General features: G+C 31.6%; 1 protein-coding gene across 3 annotated transcripts; it reads right to left on the minus strand.

Annotated features, from left to right (window-relative positions):
• Positions 1-7,786: 7,786 nt before the first annotated feature.
• On the minus strand, positions 7,787-19,555 carry LOC118192611 (uncharacterized). 3 transcript variants are annotated; one of them, XM_035363608.2, is made up of 2 exons: positions 19,400-19,555; positions 7,787-9,475 (listed from the first exon to the last, which is right to left on the minus strand). In XM_035363608.2, exon 2 carries the CDS (start codon positions 9,444-9,446, stop codon positions 8,766-8,768), a length of 681 nt encoding a protein of 226 aa, XP_035219499.1. In that variant the 5' UTR covers positions 9,447-9,475; positions 19,400-19,555; the 3' UTR covers positions 7,787-8,765. The 3 variants fall into 3 exon arrangements, with proteins under 3 accessions (XP_035219499.1, XP_035219502.1, XP_035219505.1); XM_035363611.2 differs by lacking the exon at positions 19,400-19,555 and adding an exon at positions 15,120-15,724; XM_035363614.2 differs by lacking the exon at positions 19,400-19,555 and adding an exon at positions 14,096-14,754.
• Positions 19,556-21,825: the final 2,270 nt, after the last annotated feature.

Here is a 21,825-nt window from a genome sequence, read left to right on the forward strand (position 1 = left end):
TGTATGTCCGGCTTCCGCCCACCAGCGGCCGAGCGTAAAGTCGCTGAACCCTGGTAGTTCGGTCCGAGGTTCGAATCCCGCGAACGGGCTGGCTGCATGGGTGTTTTCGTGGTTTTCCCCATGTGTAACGTGTATATGAGCCTGTTTCCTTTAGAAAGTCCTCCATGAAGGCATCCCTCCCCTTAGGCAGATAGCCCTAGTGTGCTTTGCCATAATTAAATACACCGTATGTCGAGCCTCCAGCGGCTGAGCGGTAAATTCTGAACACTGGTAGTTCGGTCAGGGGTTAGAATCCCGGCGAATTTGCTGGCTCCATGGGCGTTTCCGTCGTTTCACTCATGCGTTATTTGCATACAAGCCAATTACTCTTCGAAAGCCCTCAGCGAAGGCATCTCTCTTCTTAGGCAGACAGCCCTCTTATGCTTTGCCATAAGTAAAGAAACTAAACAATTTGTTGTGTATATTTCTTTTATAACAAAAATGGCACATAAAGAATTTCTTTCTATAAAATGGATTTTACATTTTATCTCAACCCTACCTATTTCTATGTTTATTAAAAAAAATTGAAATTTGTTAGAGAAACTTAAAGGAAAATAAGTGAGGGCGGCAGTTTTAAGTTTTTGCCCCGCCTAGGAAAAATGCTAAGTCCGGCGCTGAGTTTTACAATCTCTGCGTTCCTTTAAGTGCCCTCAAAATTTATTTCCAATTATTCAAGATTATTTCAGAAATAGGTAAATTATGATTCTTTACAATGACACTGAACTTTTGCGTAATCTAATCAGGGGTCTTGCATGAGTGTAGATCGCTAGAATATCAGTTTCAACATCATTGCCTATCCATGGCCAGGACACTAAAAAATCGTCGTTTTTGCAGATAATCTTGCTTTTGTTACAAGCGGTCGTACCAGAGCCATTTTACAGGAAAAAAATTAAATTAGTAATTATTAAAAAGACATATTATCACACAAATTCTGTTTCAAAAGCAATACTACGTGAGTTGTTTATTACGTGAGTAAATTATGAATTCCGAGTTTCAGTTTGGCCATGCTTGATCTGTACATAAGGTATATGGTATATAATAACTTCTAAGAAACAGTATATTCTTAATTTATTTTAAGAAAATGTTCTGAAAATTATTCAGATTTTTGAAGTTTTTAAAAAATAACACTTTTTTTTCTACTTTCATAAAATATATAAATTGCTATTTCAGTGTCGGTGAAGTATCAGGTTTTCAATACTCAGCTACATAAATTTCTATCCATAAAAATTGTTTTCTTTCTTTTTCATCAGAAATTAATAACAGATTTAACAGATTTTATTTCAGATATAAAAAATGCACTCATATATATATATATATATATATGTATTCTGCTTTAACACTCAGCAATACTTTAGCGAATTTTGAGTTATGGGCTATGCTTTCCCATCATTTTGAGTTTATTAACTTTCTTTAGAATATGGTTACTTTTATCTGGTTGCATGTGTAATCTCCCTTTTATTTTTTGTTTATTATCTCTGTCTTTAAAATATATTGAACTCGCATTCTCTACATTGATTATATATTCTTTATGAAAATGAATATTTAGAAAAAATAATGCATAAGACAATTTAATGAACATTATATAACATTACAGAACTAATTCTAGAATGGTCACTATGTGGAAGGCTATCAAATACTGCATTTTGAAAGTAAATAATAGAAGCATATTTCTATTGTAGTTATATGAGAACTGAATAATATGAGATTATAGTACAGTTAGTTAGTTATACGAGAATATTTGAAATAATATTTTCACAAGCGTACACATAATGTTTCAGTACTTGGATTTTCAAAGCAGAAAAAGTTGTAAATAATACACATCCATAAAAAAGTGTCAAAAGTAGCTAGTTATCTGATACATATGTAGATCATATGAGCAGGAATGTGATATATTAATACATATATAAAATCGGATCGAAAAGTAATTGCCTTGCGTTTTCGCAATAAACGCACATTACTCGACTTTTAATGCTAATTTAGCAATATAACAGAACCAAATTAGCAATCAGATACCAAACAAATATAAACACATCTTAATCCCGCTTTTCCCCAAATATTTTCCTTTTCTCCCTAGCGCCTATTCCTCACATGATATTTACTTCCATTGGCATAATGAAATGTCGCCCATATCCTTAAAGGAGCCAAGTTAGCGCAACCAAGGCTGTTCTCCGAACAATATCCGATAATTTTAATGAAACACTTCAGATATTTAACCAACTTTGCAAAATTCAAAAACTGCAAATCTCACACAGTAAGTCTCAAGTGTAGTCAAAGAATTTGTAAGGGAGAAGAACGAAAGGTCCCATAGACATAATGTAAACCGGTTCGATCGTTGCATTCATCTCGTCTAGCCTAGTCTGAGCGAAGCAGTGAAGCAATGGCGCAGGGTGCAAGTGAAATCCGCTCACGAATAATTAATTCGTCTTAATAGAATTCTCTGCTTCGAATTAATTTTCAATTTATACGCTTCTTAAATCTCCTAAGATACGTTTTATAATTTTCGAACTTTATATTTCATAAAATTAATATCTGAAATTATGCTTCGATTTTAAGTAATTACTACTACAATAGATCTGAATAACTTTGGATACTGACTTCTAAAGCTACTTAAAAATTCTTACTAAAGTTTTTTTAATAATTCATAGCTTTAATTTTCTTTTCCTTGGATATATCTAAATACCTTTTCTAATAATAAATTATTGATTTATTACTTAGCAGCTTTAGCGCAAATTTTAGGCATTTTAAATTACTCATTATTATTTTTACTTAGAATTTTTTTTTAAAAAAATATACTATTAATACAATAGTATTAAACAGGAAATGAAAACTATTGTGAAAAACTTAGAAGGAAAATTTCATTTTTTGACAGGAGAAAATTTAAAATGCTGATCAGCAATTAAATTCATCTCTTATAAAAATTAGCTAAATATTAAATACATGTAGAAGATTTTTTAGAGTAAAAAGTGAAGACAACACAATTAAAATAATGAAAAAAAATTATTTATATGCAAACAATTTCATATTAAATACACATAATTCCCTTACAAATTCTTTGAGTGTAGTAATCCATAAACCAAGGCAAAACATAACTAAAGTCTTAGCTCTAAAAATTGGTAATCAAAAGACCAAATCTGTGAATACAATTAAGTACCTTAGGTTGACAATCGACAAGAAATTCTCCTGGATTCCTCGTCTACAAAATATTAAACGTCGTACTATCAATAGCTAACTGCCTACGACCGTATGTATGTATATAACTAGGGCTTAAATTCCTATATAACACGCATTCTTCTAAAACAGTCATATCAAAAATGGTAAATTACGGAGCTGGAATTTGAGAGTAACCAAGGATAGTGAGAAAGCTTAAATTCAATTCAAAGGCCTTTTACTCTTTAAATTACTCGAGCAGCTTCAAATGTAGCTCTTGATATTTTAAATGGTACTCTTCCACTAGCAGTCAGTGCAGAAATGGAAAGTATCTACATGAAAGTCCTTCAGCTTAACCAATCTGCAAGAATTTAACAAACAAACCTTTCTGCCATCCAATTATGAAAAGAAAATGAACCCCAATCTTATTCATCTAGCGCTTCGCTTCAGTAAAATAAAATTTCCTATGTCTGATGAAAATTCAAGTAGTTCATCTCCAATTGCATATACTGATGCTCAAAAATTGAAGGAAAAGTTGGTTCAGCAGTCTATTTTCAAACTGCCAGTACTTATATTTATACGTATGGCTAATTATGCTTATCTGTTATTTTTGTTACACCAAAACAGATGCTGCATTTAATTTGCAAACTGTATTGAAACTATACTGTAATGTCTTTATCACTATTTTTAATAAATACTGGATGCGGGGCGTACGGTGGAATTGCACGATGTACCATAATAGGTAAACTCTAGATCCCCTCGAAAGCTTCAGTTGCTAATTTCCTCAACCTTTCTTTTTATAAGAGTTTACAAGGTTGCATTTCCCCCCTTTCTTTTCTTTATATAGAGTTAGTATAGGAAAGCATTACCAGTTGACCCATGGTACATCGTTGTTGTTTATAGACTTTTACCTGTACATGTACCAAATTTGGTGGCATTCCAGATGCTAGATTGATCAACAGGTTGCTCTGATTAGTGTCAGTTTAAAAACAAACACCCTGCATGTGAAAACAAATTTCACATTACCTTATCCGCATTTTCTGCAGAAAAACGTTTTTGAGAGGTAATATTAACCCGGGAAGACGCGCGTGGGGTGTTTCGGCACCCCACGCTAAACAAAATCGTCTGTGATCTCCCCCCCCCCCATAATCCGAAATGGTTAGGTCCATCAGTAGCTGCTTCCAAGATAATGTTCTACACGTCTCAAGTGGAAACGGCAAATTCCGAGCATTTATTGTGGTTTAAATAATCACCCCACGCGCGTTTTCGTGTTGCTATGTTTTAGTGTGAGGCATGGTGTATTCAAGTCGTTCTGTTCGGTCTCTTCCTCATTTGACGTATGATCAAGAAATGATGAAAATTCTTCAAAAATTATTACAGGAGGCTTCGTCCGATAAAGATTCTGTAAAAGAAGAATTAGGAGATTCAGATAATGAAGATATATTTAGTGATCATTAGTCTGTATCAGAAGAAAATTGCGACTTTTCAGAAGACATTCCTTATATCAAACTGACTATTTTATATAAGATAAACCAATACAGTGGCAGAAAGGACCCTTTCGAGGTCAACGATGCATGCGTCCCATAATATCATAAAAAATTTGCCTGACAATACACATATATCTAAAGATGTATCTTCACCCATCGATGCATGGAACCTATTATTTAATGACACAATGATGGTGAAATGCTGTAATGTTTATGTAAAAAATATTTCGGGAAATTTTAAAAGAGAAAGAGACGCAAAACTGCTTTTTTAGGGCACTTATACACAGGGGCGTAGCTAGAATTTCCCGCGCCCGGGGACAACTGAAGAATTTGCGCCCCTTTCTGTGTGCCAAGAATGGAAAACATTTCATTAAAAAATTTCGTAGCATTAGTTTGGCGCCCCTTGGATGCTTCGCCCGGGGACAGATGTCCCCCCTTGCCCCACCCTAGCTACGCCACTGCTTATACATAGCTGAATTTCACAAATCTTCCCATGCATATGTTTGAGATTTATGGCCAACTGATGGCACAGGATTGGATATTTTTTGCAAAACTATGAACTATAAGCGTTTTCGTTTCATTCTTCGCGCCTTATAATTTGATGATGTCGGAATACGGGATAACAGAAGAAAGAGTGAAAAATTAGCTCCAATAAGAGATTTATTTGAAAATTTTGTCAAGACCTTACTGCAGAGTATACCTAAGAAACCTACAAGATATGGTATAAAGATATTTGCTATGGTTGATTCTAGAACCTTCTATACTTTCAACATGGAACTCAGCAGCCAGATGGGTTATACAAGAAAGTCAACAGTTCTAGTGAAATAGCAAAGCGTATCTTAGCTCCGTTATAGAAATCCGGAAGGACCTTTACCGCAGACGATTGGTATATCAGTTATAAATTGGCCAATTTCTTACAGAAAATGATTTGATAAAAAACAAACAAAGATAAAAAATCATAATGCTGGAGATGTTACATGTGCTCAAGCCCAAAAGAAAGAAAATCAAAAACTAATGTGTGCAGTGTAAAAAAAAAAAAAAAAAAATCAAGAGCACTGTGAAATAGATGCTTCATGTATAAACTACAACATATCTAATGCTTTTTGAGCCCAATTGATTTGAAAATTAATTATATAACTCGTTGTTCATGTAATAATTCTGCATAATTTGAATTATAATTGCATTCACAAATCAAAAACAAAAATTTCTCATAGACATCAATGATTCCTACTCATCTAAAAAAAATGATTTATTTGTTTTTAATTTTGAAATTAACGTTATTTTTTAAGCTATTTTATATAATAAATGTTGCAATTTATATAGAATGCATTCTTTTACTGAATTGCAATAATATGTTTATTTTGTACGTTATTTAATTGCTTGGGGGGTGTTGACATCCCATGCACGTCCTCCTGGGTTAATAAAAAAGTATTCGCGAAACAACGTCAAAATAACCTCCTACCGATTTATCTACGATTTTTTCGATAGCTACACACAGATATTGGAAATAATTTAACTGATGTAATTGAATGGTAAAAATTAGATTAGTTGATCTTTTATACAAGTTAGTCCAAGTTTGGTATAATTTCATTTCTTTGTTCCAAAAGACCCATTACCACAAGTATGTACTTGCAGTGAGTGATACTCATTAGCCCAAGTAGCACATTCTTTCAGTATTACCGCTGTGTATCCTGTGGCTGGAATTTTTGAAGGTTCATTGCCATAAACATTTTAAGAAATATTTAATGTTTACAATTTTGTTTCTGAGTTGCATCGTGGGTCTTAATTAATAATTTAATGCAATGGAAGTGCACTGATAACAGATTATATTCAAAAGAATCTAATATATCATTCTTGTAAGGGTGGAAGGATGCTGAGCAAAATAAACCTCAAAAAGGTGTACAGAGTGGAAAATAATTAGGACACCCTGTCCTGATTCTGCCTTTGAGTCATGAAAATATGGAGACATGAATTTAAAGAAATTACAATAATGAGACTTTTAAAGAAATTACATTAACCGACATTAATCATCTGCCATATAAAGCTCAAGAGGAACATGTCGAGCTGTGAAGTCAGACTTAAAACTTGTTTCCACAAAAATCTTTGACTAAATTTTGGATTGGAGCTAGAACTGAATTTACTGTAGCTTCTGATATGGTATTAATGTTCTTCTGCCAATCAGCACCACACACTTATGCAAAATGATTTTTTTCAGCTTTAATGCTTATTAAATCTAAATATTGTTCAGCATTGAAAAACAATGAAGATGCTTTACATCTAGGAATGTCATATATTACACCAAGATTTAATTTGTTATGCTGCAAAAAACCACCACATCCTTCTCATTAAAATGTGATTTCTTGTCATTATTTGTAAAGAAACAAATCCTTAAACTACTTCTTATAAAAAAAAATTAATTATTTATGGAAATACTTTAACCTTTTAACTGTCATGCCCGAAATACTGGTGTTCGAAAATGTCACGCTCGAGTATTTCTCGGGGTAATTTTTTTTTTGAATGCATCGTATTGTCATACCCGGGAGATGTTTATTTCGGCTACATTTGGTTTTTCCAATAAAAAAATTTGACAATTTGTATACCCAATCATCAAAATAACTTGACAGTTAAAGGGTTAATTTTTATATCTTTATCCTGTATTTAATATCTGGAATCACAGAAAAAACTTTATAATGAAAATGGGTCATGAATGAAAAATGATTAAGAAACACTATCCTAGTTGAATAATTTTGCCTTTGTATATTGGAAATCGAAAGGGTACTAAACATGTAATCTACAAAACACTAGTCAATAACTTAAAATAAACCTGGCAATTAATAAGAAATATGTATTAAGTGGATCAAAACTAAAGAAAATGATCTTTAGGTGAACATTTTTTTCAGAAATTTATTTGACTCAATATATATACAGTTGAGAGGAAAAAATAAAGCAAATGAATGTAGTAAAATCAATCAACTGCATTAAGTAATTAAATGGTACAAATAATTACTGACATTCTAACACAAAAAATTACAGGGAATATGTTTAAAAAAGGCACAAAGATTAATAGATTTTTAATGTACAAAATGTAGAAAAGGAATGAATAATTCAGATCCAACAGAGTAATGAATTCTTTATTTTCTCCTTTTAAACAGTACACGTATTTACAAGATTAAACCTTGAACTGAATTTTACAATGAATTGTAAAACTGAAATGTGCAAACATTAACAGCTTTCATGGAAATTTTTTTATAAAATTAATTAAAAATAAACATTAAGAATTAGTAAAACTATTTGATATTTATTAATGAACATATTTGTGAAAAAAAATTAGCCTCAAAAATTGTCACACTTTTGTAATGATCCATTAAAACTGACATGTGTTCACTTTATGATAGCCTAAAAACATACTTAATATAGCTAGCACATAACAGGTGTCAATTTACAATAAATCTCAGAAAACATGTTCATATATATTTTGTATTAACAATACATACAACAATCATGAGTGGAATGAATAATATGTTGAATTATAAATAAATATCAATGAAGCATCAAGTGTATTATTTGCAAAAAGCAATAAAACAACAGATTCGCAAAAATATCAGCTATATATGACAGCCAGCCAATATCAGAAGTTCAAAGAAATCTTTTAATACTAAAAGATATTTCAAATGCACATGCACAGTTTATACTACAAAAAAAAAAAAAAAAAAAAAAAAAAAACAAGATAACAAATTCTTAGACACATTAATATTTTATTCACTTCATACTTTATTTTCTCTAGTGGAGCACACATGCAGTGCTCATACTGTAACATAAAGGAACAAGATAATAAAAAATTCTTACATTTACATTAATTTTTTATTCACTCCTTATTTTATTTTCTCTACTGCAAGCAACAAACTCACATCAGCCATGTGGATAACACTGTATCACTACTATTTATAACCATTAAAGTTTCTAAATGCTATAAAACTGGAATTAAGAAAGACAATGGGGGGCATGAATTTTTATAGCATACCGAATCTAAATATTTTGTAGGTTTATGCAAAAATAACAGCTGAAATTCTCACAACAGCCTAAATGAATATATTATTGATTTGTTTCCCGACAGTTTGAAGGAGTTATTTCTTTCCACCATGAATAGGGAAATAAGTATTTTTGTATTTCAATACCATCTCTAGGGGCAGGTACTTCTAATTGACCAAATGTGACTGTAGGTAAAGGATGAGCTATAAGCTCTGGTGGAAAGCAATTTAATTCTTCACATGAATTTGGTGGAAGCATTCGGTGAATCCATCCAATTCTTCTCATTTGACGAGTTATAGGGTCTTCTTCAAACACAGTTAAAGTAGCTGACGGTACAGTTTCACCAAATTTAAAAACTGTATAAAAGCCTCCAGCAGAGTTATAAGTTATCGAAAGTCCACTGTGCCTAAATGATCGAGCTAAGAAGCCTTCATCAATGGCAGATATTTGCTTGTTTAGTACACATAGTTCTAAAGCATTCTGCCATGGCAAAGGCCCTTTCATTTTTAAAGCACCCCATAAACTGTTATAACATAAAAAGTAAGTCAAATTCAGTGCTTTCAAAGGGTCATGTATTGCAATTAACAGTTTTTCCACTTTTCTTAAATCATCTTCAGGTAGAAAACACTCAGGTATATCATCCTCATCAGCACTCCAGAAAATATAATGTGCAACACACAAAACAGCAAGAAAAAATATCAAGCAGATGAAGAATCGCTTTTGTTGGAATCGGATAATTTTCATAACTTTTCACACAGCATTATGATCAGTACCTGAAATTAAGACAACATTGAGTTGCAAGGGTACTTAAAAAACACCCCAAGAACAGCAGGCCCAAATATAAGATAATCCTATATTTTTTAAATATACTTTACAAGGAAAAAAGGAGATCTGCATATAAAATGACCTCATGCAACTTGATGTATTTTATATAAAATTTATTTCAATAAGTCATCTCCCAGTTTATTGAGTAATAAATGGGGAGATATCCAGAGTTAATCCTAGGGCAGTTAAAAGAACACACACAGAAAAGACAAATAATCTGTATTATAATTAACAGAAAAAAATTAACAATTATTAAAAATTACATTCAAGTCATTTAATAAGGGAAATACATAAATTTAATTAAATCCATACTTAAAACAAAAGGAACATGCAATAAATAACACAAGTATAAACAGAAATAATGAAATTAAGTTTTAAGGGATTACAAAATTGTTACCACTGTTGATATCCACACATTTTCCTTTTTGGTTTTGCATCCTTTTTTTATTTTACACTGATGGTTTGCGATTGTAAGTTTTTCATCATATCATAATAATAAAACTACTTATTTTAGAAAAATTACACTTAGTCTGTCCTTGGTTAACCCTTTGCGGCACGGTGTGCCCAATCTGGGTAGACCTAAAAATTTCCTTCTGTACACACAGAAAAATTGAATGGAAAAGGATTTGAAGGTTACCATAGGTTACTCTGAACCTTCTTTATTTATAGTAGATGGCAGCTCAACACAAACCAGTCCATATATTTTAGCCATGTTTAGTTTTTTTACTCTATTTTTTCAAAGAAATCTTACAGATTTTTTTTAGGGTATAAAAGAAATTGTTTGAATGGAAATTTCTATGTTATTTTTTTGGCTGTTTGCTAATCTCCTTATTCTATATTAGTTTAAAATTTTTACCTTGCCTAAAATCAAATGGTGAACCAAGGTACTCCCAGACTGGGCTCACTGTGAATCTAGGTCACTGAGAGGCAGTTGTATCTTTGTTTTTCTGCAGCTCATTAACATAGAAAGGTGGGTCCACATCTGTGCTTCATTTCCTGTTTTCTTCTTTCTTCTTTTCCCCCTTTTTTCGGGGGGGGGGGAGGTTTGGATATTAACTAAGAAATTGTTGGGGTGATTTTCTGAAGGTCAGGGATAATTTTATCAGTTAGCTGTTTGGTTTTTCACTAGAGCAGTTCTCTTTTTCTCTTTCACTTTGGTTCAAAGAAGTTTTCTTAGCGCTACGTTTAATAGTTTTGAGTTGTAGACATTTATATTTTTATTTTATAGTTTTTAATTTCAAATTATAGATATAATATTAGTTTATTTTTTCGGATTTTTATTTATTTTCAGAACGGATAGGAGACCATTTTTTACACGAATTGCTTTCAGATACGGATCCCAGCACATATGCAAAACATGCAATAATAGGTTGTGCTTTTTTCAAAGGTGGTGTCACCTTCTTCGAAAAGTACCACAATGAAAAAATAGACTAAAGTGTAAATATGAAATGTAAATATTATATACCCAAGTTACTTTTTTCTTCATTCATAAGCATGTAATCATATAACCAAAAATGAGAGCTTTTTCAGGGGGTGTAGAGTAGCAGATCTCCCCGTGGCATACCATGGGTAATGCTAAATCTGCCATGGTATTCAGAATCTAGTGTTTTTTAATCGTAGGCAAAATCTCTTACTCTTTTATGCGCTTCCCAGCAATGCTTGTTTCAGAACTCTTTTGGAAGCTCTATTCAATCAGTGTGCCCGCTTCGGGCACACCCACAGAATTAAAACGATAAGTGCTATCTTTACAAAATTTTACTTGTGCACTCCTCGGCCTAATTAAACCACCTACCTTTTTTTTTAAATCAAAATTTGAACTTTAAAAGTTAGCATGCCGGAAAGGGTTAACTGAGGGTTGACTATAAGTGACAGGGGAAAAAAAAGTAAATATGCTTTCTTTTAATGTAACAGTTTAAAGATAAGTGAGTTTTAGATGCTATGCTATGTAGATAAGACGGCCAGCTCTTTCAGAACAGCATTTTTGAAGGGAATAAAATAGCTTTTATTTGAGCTAATATGATAATGCATTAATTATCAAGACAACTACAGCTCAGCAAGACAGATACATTTTTCAGTAAAATTAGCACAGTTAATTAAGAAAAGTGCTACACATTCCCTGCTTTATACACATTTATTTATCATTCCAAGCATTTTAAGAGCTCTTAACAACAACGGCTGAACAAAAATTTATAATACTTCATTGTAAGTTAAGATTTATTTCAGAAGTGTCTCCTTCACTGTAGTCTTTTTATACATATTGATAAGTAATTTTTTTTACATCACTGAATTTAAATCTGTATTTCTATGGAGGGGGGTAAACTGCATACTTATCTCTTAAAATATGAATCTTTTCCCAAGGATAATATCTACTTTTTTTAGCATTTATAATATCTTAATTATGGTCAAATTAAGTAAATATGCATTTGCAAATCTTACTGAAAATACAACTGAAAAGATTTCCAGTTAGTTAAAATTCAAAATAAAATCAAAATTATCAATTATAAGGCAATCACTTTATATACGTATTTTTTGGTACCGTTTACAGTATTGGCAATGTTGATTAGTACAAAGCAGTTTTGGTTGTTGATATATTTTAATACATTTTGCATGTTATGGAGTTATTACATCTAATGATACTCGTATATGGTGCTAGGAGAAATTTTTAGAAGAAACAAGCTTCTCCTCCTACTACTGGAGAATTCCTAGCTGAAACAGTTTGACTGGAACTGACATCTTGGCTAGCTACATGGAACATTTTACAACCGAGATAAAAATATTTTGTTTAAAGCTCTATCCTTTATAGTTTTTTCCTGAAGAACTGGCTTTCAAGAAAGTAAACCAAACAGATATCTCAAAAGCACATCTTCTTTTGACATGATGTTGACGGTAGGTAGTATATGTGATACCAGTTTTAAGAGGATGGATGGACTGTTGAAATTTACAGATCTCAATAAATAAAATTTAAGATATTAATAACACAGTCTGAAGCTGTTTTTTATTTTCAAATAAACAAATCATAAAAAAAAGGAAAAGGCTATATTATCTTTGATCTGAATATTTTTTTTTTTTTTTTTTTTTTTTCCATTTAGATTCCACATTCTGAGATATAATAATATACAAGTGCTCTCTTTTTTTCTTCTATAAATGGCAGAGAATAAATATATGATGGATATACAGCTAACTGCGTGTATGTTTCCAAGTGCGTGAATAAGTATTTTAGCTCTCTAAGTGTATGAATGAGATGCAATAGAAAATTAAATAATATTATCATTCCTAAACAATATATTATGCATCCATAAATATTTTGAATTTCATGCCATAGTTTCCACAAATGACATCAATAAACCTACTGACTGGACTAAGATATTAAAGATCATTTAGATGAATTTTGATTGGAACTGCCAAGTGTTCAGCCTCTTTAAATGTAGCTTCAAAACATATATACATCAGTGAATTATTTAAACAAGCTTCATTCTATAAAGTAATGTATCAGTCGCATAACATTGATTTTAGTAATATTCTTGGTTTCAGAACTTAATTATTTAGGGCATATTATGAATTTTTTGGTTCTCTCTGATTATCTGCACTCTCCTTCAAAAGTATTCCATGTAACCAAAATAGGCAACTAATGATATTGCCAAAATGTATTTATATGGCACCCCAGATATGCATTCAAATGCAGCAAATGAGAGCTTATTTACACCTTCAAATTCAGCACATCTTTTTATTAGTGTCTGTTATTGTTGCATTTGAGTATACTTTTTCCCTGTAAGGGAATTTCATTGGAAGATTGCCATCTGATGAAAAAATAAGCATTGCATTTCTTCAGAAATATGGTAGTTTGTCCAAAAATAGGGAATGCAAAAATTCACACTAGATGAAGTTAAAAATTATTGAATTTTATAGCTCAAAATTTATGTGCGATGTTGAATTTGTGCAATTTTCTTATTTTTTTAAATTTTTTTTTTAAGCGAAAAAAGATTGCTGTGTATATGGGGAACACAACAGTGTGCGCAGTGACAAGTTGTGCATGATGCTCATTGATGTTCACTCATTGTCATTCTTTCTAGAAGTATAATTATGAGTTGAAAGCAAAGAAAATTTATGAATTATATTTCTTACATTATTGCAAAGATTAGAACATCTTTCAGTTTCAGTCTATTTAATTATTATAATCAGATTTTAAAAATGATGAAAAAAAATTACAGTAGAAAATACTTTGTTTTCTAGCTAGAAAAGAATATTCAGCACATCTCAAAAAGTTTAAAATCCACATACTTTCCAACAGTGACATTAATTGTTTATTTAGGGCAATAATTAAACATGTGAAATCATCATTAAGTCACTTGAAATGTTAATTGTAATCAAAAGCAAGCATTTAAAAGAAAAAGGCATAAATTTACTGCAGACATTTTAGTCGCAACACCTTAATATTTCTAAATTTTAGCATGTGGTCTCTACTGACAGTCTCACCACCACTAATCTGGAGTCTTTCATTAGCCAAACTAGCTTTCACAAAATTCTTGAAATATATCTATGAGAGTATAAGTATGAAAATTCAAACTTACTCTGCATTATATATGCTAATGGTTTATCCACAGAACACTTTCATACATCATTAAAGAATGATAGCCTGCCATGCTCACTGTGCAGCTAGCTTTCACAGATACTCATCATTATATATACTCTGCTTGCAGACAAAGCCATTTATAAGAAAGGGAAGGCTGTTTGGTATGTATTCCGAGTTGGATTGTTCACCGTTTTCCCAGCACATCAGTGGATTGCTAATAAATAGTGCCTCAATGGGTATAAATATTGAGAGTCCAAAACAAGGCAACATTCATTATTTCAAATAATAAAAGTATGGTAAATATATAAATGTATTCTTAGTTTAATGTAGCATTTCTCTAACTGTGGTCCTAGAAGCTTGCCTTTGTGATCTTCTCAGAATTGCAAAAAGGCCTGTTATCTGTAAATGTCAGATTTTTTACATTTCTTGCTGATGACATGTGGCCAAATACACTGGCATATCTTTCCCAAAATTAATTATTAAGTCAAAGATTTACCAGACAGAGACAATAAAATTATTTGACTTTTCTCAATTCCCATGAAAAATTAAAAGGGTTTGAGCAGAAACTTACTTTGTGTGGTAGTTGTGTAAAACAGAGAAGTTTCTACCATTTCCAATATTAGAATTTTTTAGTAGAAAACTACATTATTATTGGAAAAGAATTAAGAATGATATATATTCATGTTTTGAAATGCTGAAATCACAATATGAAGTGGTAAATATAAAGAATTTTCTAGGATTTTTTTATTCTTCCCATTGTGATTTTGAAATTAACAAACTGTCATTGAATGAAAGAGAAAAATTAACTGAACTCTGTAATGACACTGGATTTGAAATAAAATTCCAGGCAGAAGGTATAGTTAATTTCTGGACCTCATTACCAGTGAAGAAATAATTTAGTGAACTGTACATAGTGCTTTAAAATTATAATTCAGTTTGCTTCTATGTATCTGTGCAAGATAAATTTTTCATAACTAAATCAAAAAAGTGAAATCGATCTGATATCTCAGACTTAAGCTTACCAGTATACCTCCAAAAATGGAACAGCTGAGCAAGAATTCACAGGCTCATCAATGTCATTAATGCAAGTATCAACATTTATTTAATTGTTAGTTATTAAGATTAACTAACAACTAACAGCCTTGACACATGTTGTTATTGTGATTAATCTCACTTGTCTGACCTAATCAAAACAAACCCATGAATTTTATCAAGGCAAGGAATACAAGGTTGTGTCTGTTGTTGGCAAGAGTCTTGGGCTCTATAGAGGTGACACTACAATTTTGCTCAGTTTCATCCAGATTCTGAGGGAGAGCATACCAGGGGGTGGCCTAGGGGTATAATGACCCTCTTCCTCTACCACCAAACCACATGAGATGACTTTCAGCTTACATATGTTTAGAGTACTCCACTGCCACAAATACACTATACATTTACAACATTCATGCCTTCTTCAGGATTTCAACTCGGCCCTTTGGTATGGTAGTCAGAGTTACTAAGAACTATCCCACTGGGTAGCACCTTGAATTATTAAAGATAAACATATCTTTTCTTTTATTAACTTAATACCAATATAAAATTAAATATGTTTTAATTAATATGTATGCTTGCATTTTTAAAATACAAGCATACTGGTAGTAATATATGCTAAAATAATCACTTTCAAAGTGGACAACAGCAAGGTTGTCTGTAAAACATTCTAATTTATAAATGTGGTCTCTGCTAGAAAAAAATGACTAATGCTGACTTAATGCATTCATTTGCATCTTTAACTGCCAAAAATATTTCTCATGAGTTATGCAGAATGGTTCCTGCTCTAATAAATGGAATTTTGGTGTATTACAGTTACTGCAAAAATAATTACTTTGAAATTTTGGTGATAGATTTGTAACTAAATGCAAGACATTTTTGATAGCCGTAGTTCTACAACTGCCACAAAAAGAGCTATGGAACTATTTCCTATACTTCTTTCACATAAATTGAATTGAGCAAGACAGAACTCTATATAAGATATTTTACAAAAAATGTTCTGGTGTCTGCTCAAGACTTCAGTCAGAAAACACTTTCTGTTTTGTGGTAAATTTTCCAAAAATATCTACTACTCAGACTGAATGTATATAGCATTTTGAATATTTTATCTTTTCACACACCACTTGGCTACTGTTGTTTCTTCTTAGTAATGATAGAGAGAATATAATATGGAGTTTTTATAACAAATGCTATTCTTTTTCTCTTTTTCTTCCTTCCTTTCTTTTTTTTTTCTTTTTTGTATAACACCATGCAAGTTCATTTCATGATTCTTCCCCCAGAACCTAAAGTGTGGCAGAATTTCTTAATCACTAGCAAACTTCAGATATTAGCATATTTATAAGTGAAATATAAATTAAAAAAAGAAAAAATGAATATCATTATAGTGAAGAAGAGAATTAAATATTTAAATATAAAAGACAAGAAAGTGATAAAAAATCACATGAATAAAAAAAAGGTTTGGTATACTAAGGGTTACTATCACAGGCGATTCATCACAACTGCCCTAAAACTTTCACAAACACGCATACAGAAGGTTTTCTTAAAATGATTATTAAGTTACTTCTGCCTCAATCAGTATGCTACAGTAATGATTATCAAGCTTCATATTTTTCTCTTTAAAGCGAATACTTTAACTGTTTCATTATGCTTAATAAGCAGAGGTGGTACTTAAGTAGAGTAGTAGCGAGCTATAGGAGGCATGTGAACCCTTTGGTAAATTTATCTCTAACTTGCAACCCTTGTTCTTTTAATGTGCTTGTTTATTTATTCCCAGTAAGATATATGTCTTACAGGTCCTAATCATACCTCTACAAGTAATGCTTGAAGTCCATAAGAATTTTCTGGAAACTGTTTGACAAATTATTTAATTGCATCTTATCACGATGAGTTAATGTATTTACAAGCAAGAAGAAAATGGGAAGTTCCAACCACACTTCTATCAAAATCTCCTAACATTGTAACTTGGAATCACATACAACATCATTTACAACTAATATTAGATAGTTTGATGAAAAACATTATTAAAGTTATGGATTTTGATATACTTCTTGATAAATTATATACTTTTTATCATCAGTCCCTTTGAAAATCAATGAGAGTGAAATAAAGTTGTTAAATATCTAGATGGTCGAAATATTAGAAATCAACAAATCAAAATTTGTACCTCAATGGGCAGTACACAGTTTACAAATGGCCTTTTTTAATTAAATTATTAATTGCATCTTATCACGATGAGTTAATGTATTTACAAGCAAGAAGAAAATGGGAAGTTCCAACCACACTTCTATCAAAATCTCCTAACATTGTAACTTGGAATCACATACAACATCATTTACAACTAATATTAGATAGTTTGATGAAAAACATTATTAAAGTTATGGATTTTGATATACTTCTTGATAAATTATATACTTTTTATCATCAGTCCCTTTGAAAATCAATGAGAGTGAAATAAGGTTGGTAAATATCTAGATGGTCGAAATATTAGAAATCAACAAATTAAAATTTGTACCTCAATGGGCAGTACACAGTTTACAAATGGCCTTTTTTATGAGTGAAGGAATTATTTAGTATCATAGGAGGATTTTCCTTCTAACAATTACTATGACAATTTTTTTAACCAACTCCTAAATTTGGAACTTTTAAAAGACCTGGCCCTGATGATCGATATCCTACAGGAATTACCACATGTGTCAGAAACTTTACAAAGTTGAAATAAAAGTTAACTTCTTACTTCTGAGAATAATCAACACCAGTAATAATTTAAAATATTCTCAAAGCTGTTGTGAATCTATAACTAAATCTTTTTTATAATCAAAGGAATCCAAAAGTTAACAACTGAAAGCTAAGAATAACAAATTATCATGTGAAAAATTACCAACTCTGTTGTGATTTCGTTGCAAAGTATATTATTTTATCAAGTAATCAGAAAGCAAAGTGAAGAATTAAAAGGGATTTTTAATATTTGTTATCCAATAACATGCAGAAAGTAACTTGTTCATGGCTGAAAGATTATAACATTGAACTTCATATTATATCATGAAAAACAATTTTTCAAGATCTTGTACAGATTGGCTTTATTAGGAAAACTGTAGAACAAAATTCCTAATAGTGTACTAGAATTTATAATTCATTACATAGATTATTATCATTAGGAGCACTGAAGAAGAGCACATTTTTGGCCTGATGAATAATATTAGTACAAAAAGATCTTTGACTGCACAGTCTATTTCAGATTTAATAAAAATGACCTTAAATGAAAAATATTTAAGATAATTTAATCTTAAACCTCTGTGAATACATTTAAAAAAAGTTATCACCTAACCTTACAGCCTTTAAGATCAACAGATGTGAAAGAAGAAAAGAAGGTAGCATCTGGAATAAATTATATAGCATAATTTACTCCTTTTTTCAATTTTTCTTTTTACTTATTAAAGAATTTTAAATATTTTTTAGTTTTGGAAAAATTATTTGTATTTTGCTTTTTTTTTTTTAAACAAAACAAAGTGTTTCTATAAATATGCATTTTGTTATAATTTTCATAGTTCAATACTGGCAAAAAGAAATTTAACTCAGCAATAAATGCACAATTAAAATCTCTCTGCAGGTGGCCAACAATATTCCTAATTCAAAATTTACCCAAGTCTCATTAATCAGAGGGTACAAAGATTAAAATATGTATAATAACAGTATGAAAATTTAGAGGCATTTTACAGTTATTTAAATTTCCATACAGAGAACAAGCATTATTCATAGTCTAAACCTTTCTGCAGCAAAAAATACATAATGTTCTGCAGAGAACTTATTACATTACTTTGGGAAATAATTAACGTAACCGTTTTTACTATACAACTTCCCAAAGAAATACATGAACGGTTTTTCTACATAACAGCACAGAATCATACAATGCTGCTACGAAAATTCTGATTTATGACAGTACCATTTAAATTAAAAGTATTAAATGGTTTTGTCCGAAAGGCGAAAACTGCGTGAAGTGCAAAAGGCATGTAACGATAGGCGACGAATAATTTCATGCAAAACATAAAATTTGAAAATACAGGCGACTTTGAAAGGATATTTGCAATATTAAATTATGCTAAGGCGAAATTACTTGTAGCACGTATTATGATAATCTTATGTGTGAGGTATCTATGTCATTTTAACAAAAGTAAATAATATATGAATATTAGAAGGTGAAAATAATACCATACTTTCATATACCCAAAGCAATTTTCATTAGAAAATGAATTTTGTATGGTAATAATGGACTTACATATCAAAGATAAGTAATAAAGTCAATGAGGAAATTTAAATTATCCTGTAACTCTAACGCCAACTAAAGTACTACGACAAAAATTCTGTTTTGGTTCACCATTTTGTTAATGTTTTTGTCCGAAAGGCGAAAACTACGTGAGGTGCAAAAGATATGTGGCGTTCCGACAGATACTTCAACTTCTATTCATGAGATGGCGCCACGTGTAAAATCCAGTTCTTAATCGGAGCAGAAAAGCGACGTCATTATTCACTCAGACTTCTCGTCAGACAACTGCACGCGACGGTAGCATGAACTGTGTTCCGAGCTCTGCGTTGATCTCTGCAATGTAATTTAAATTGTAATTTAGTACTTAATATATTCTTTTATTATAGGAGATTGTCTACTCTTATTTTCTTTAATTATATCATGCATTAAGCACACGACCACCAAAGACATACAACAATTGGCGACGAATAATTTCATGCGAAACAAAAATTTGAAAATATAGGCGACTTTGAAAGGATATTTGCAATATTAAATTATGCTCAGGCAAAATTACCCGTAGCACATATTATGATAATACAATAAATATCACACACCTTCCACTGTTACTATGAAATCAAGCACTGAGAATATCTGTTTAAAACTCTGCGTTACGTATCATATCCCTGAGAACAATTCATTATTTTAGTAAACAGAGCGCAACTAGTTTTGATGGTTGTAACCACGGTGGTTTTGAGTGAATAGTTGCTTGCTCGTGTCGCCATCTAGTAGGAAGTGCACTAAGAAGTGCTGCAAGCACACGAGTTTCGCATGTCCTTGAAGATGATAGTGGCCTTGGGATTCGATCCCTGGTCTGTTTAATGCGCGTTAAATTCTCTACCACTAGCGCAAAAGAGCTTCCATGCGCTAGATTCAATAATTCCAACTTTTCCGAATTTGCGAGCATTGAATAGCTCTCGAGATCGCTATAGTAAAATGGGAAGTAATTCATATGACCTTGCGAAAGTCTTCCTACTGTAGGACCTCTTTCTCAAAGGCCGTCTTCCTCTCAGATTATAGATCTGCTCTTTTGTTCTGCCTGTCAGGTTTCTGACAGCAATAGAATATGTGACCTAAAATGGATTTTATCCAATATCTTTAGATCTCTTAAATATTTAGATCTCTGGTTTACCCTAAAGGAGCTATGATGCCCCCCCCGAAAAAAAAAACGCAAGCGATCTTGGAGGCTTTTCAACGAAATTGATTTCATGAGCTGAGAAAATATTTAAATCTTGAAATTTTTAATAACTAATCGCTGTTTATTTGTTTTATGCAATAAATGTATAGACACACATTTTTATCCATTAAAGAAGGAGTTATTTTTTTTTTGCTTTAGCGAAGCCGTTAATGATCACGTGCGTTTCTTGAGTTCAAAGTTCTGCTGATGCAAACGTACCTTTACCGGTTCAGTAGCACTGCACTGAGTGTTCATTGTGGAGTACAGATTTCCTACCAATAAAAGGAAGGAATTTTCTCCAAAAATCCAGACATTTTATACACTTTTATTCTGCTGTGAGACTGATAAATATATAATTTAATAGGATTCATGATTCAAATTTATGCATAAAACTAAAGGAAAGTCTTGGCAGTATTTTCTAGGCTCGGGATATAATATTCCTGATTCTTCTTGGGCTACCCCTAGGGTATCATTCCATCTTTTGCCTGGACATGATTGCTTCAATGCTCATCTCTTTACGTTTGACTCAGGAATTCTCCGGTGTGTTCTCTTTGTGATTCTGAACAACTGCTCAAAGAGCATTCAGACATATACTATGCCCTTAACAGTTTTAATTCTGTCACACTAAAGTACTGGGAAGCAAGACGGTTTAATTGCCAAAAGTCAGTTATTTGTAAAACAAAAATTAATAAATCTAGTGAATAGAATGCCTAGCTGAAAACTTATCCTCTCGGTCTTCTGTTATCTTTTATTATGTTAGTGTAATACAAGAAATTTGAAACAACACCATTATGCCTGAATTATCTCAAAGGAACGAAAACTTGTAATGATATTTAAATGATGGTTTCTTTTGTTCTTTTGAATTGCAAAGAGCGCTCTGTAACTAGGTGCTTCAATATGCAAGGGATAATTTGATCAAATAGTTTTGATTTACGAAAGAGTGTTCCGAATTATAGTGGTCAGGATCATCCACTTTGCCATAAGCCACAGTATTGAAGATTGAAGCCTTTCAGATAGGAGCCAAAAAAGAAGTCATTTTCTGTTAGGAATTGAGTGAGGATGTATCGAGGGTAAATATTCATATGATACGCATTAAATAAAATCTTGAGCTCTTCTGTGAATGACTGCCGTGTTCTGCTTTCCTATCATATACTCAGGAGTATCTCGTAAGCTATCGCTTTGTAGATGTGATATTGGACAATAACTAAGAGTACTATTGCTGCTT

Source organism: Stegodyphus dumicola, chromosome X2, assembly GCF_044657685.1.
Source record: "Stegodyphus dumicola isolate Sdum_Otavi_A_Nest chromosome X2, ASM4465768v1".
Lineage (NCBI taxonomy): Eukaryota > Metazoa > Arthropoda > Arachnida > Araneae > Eresidae > Stegodyphus > Stegodyphus dumicola.

Bases quoted from the DNA above. Each gene is read 5' to 3' on its own strand.
- LOC118192611 (XM_035363608.2), bottom strand. From the start codon at position 9,446: ATGAAAATTATCCGATTCCAACAAAAGCGATTCTTCATCTGCTTGATA.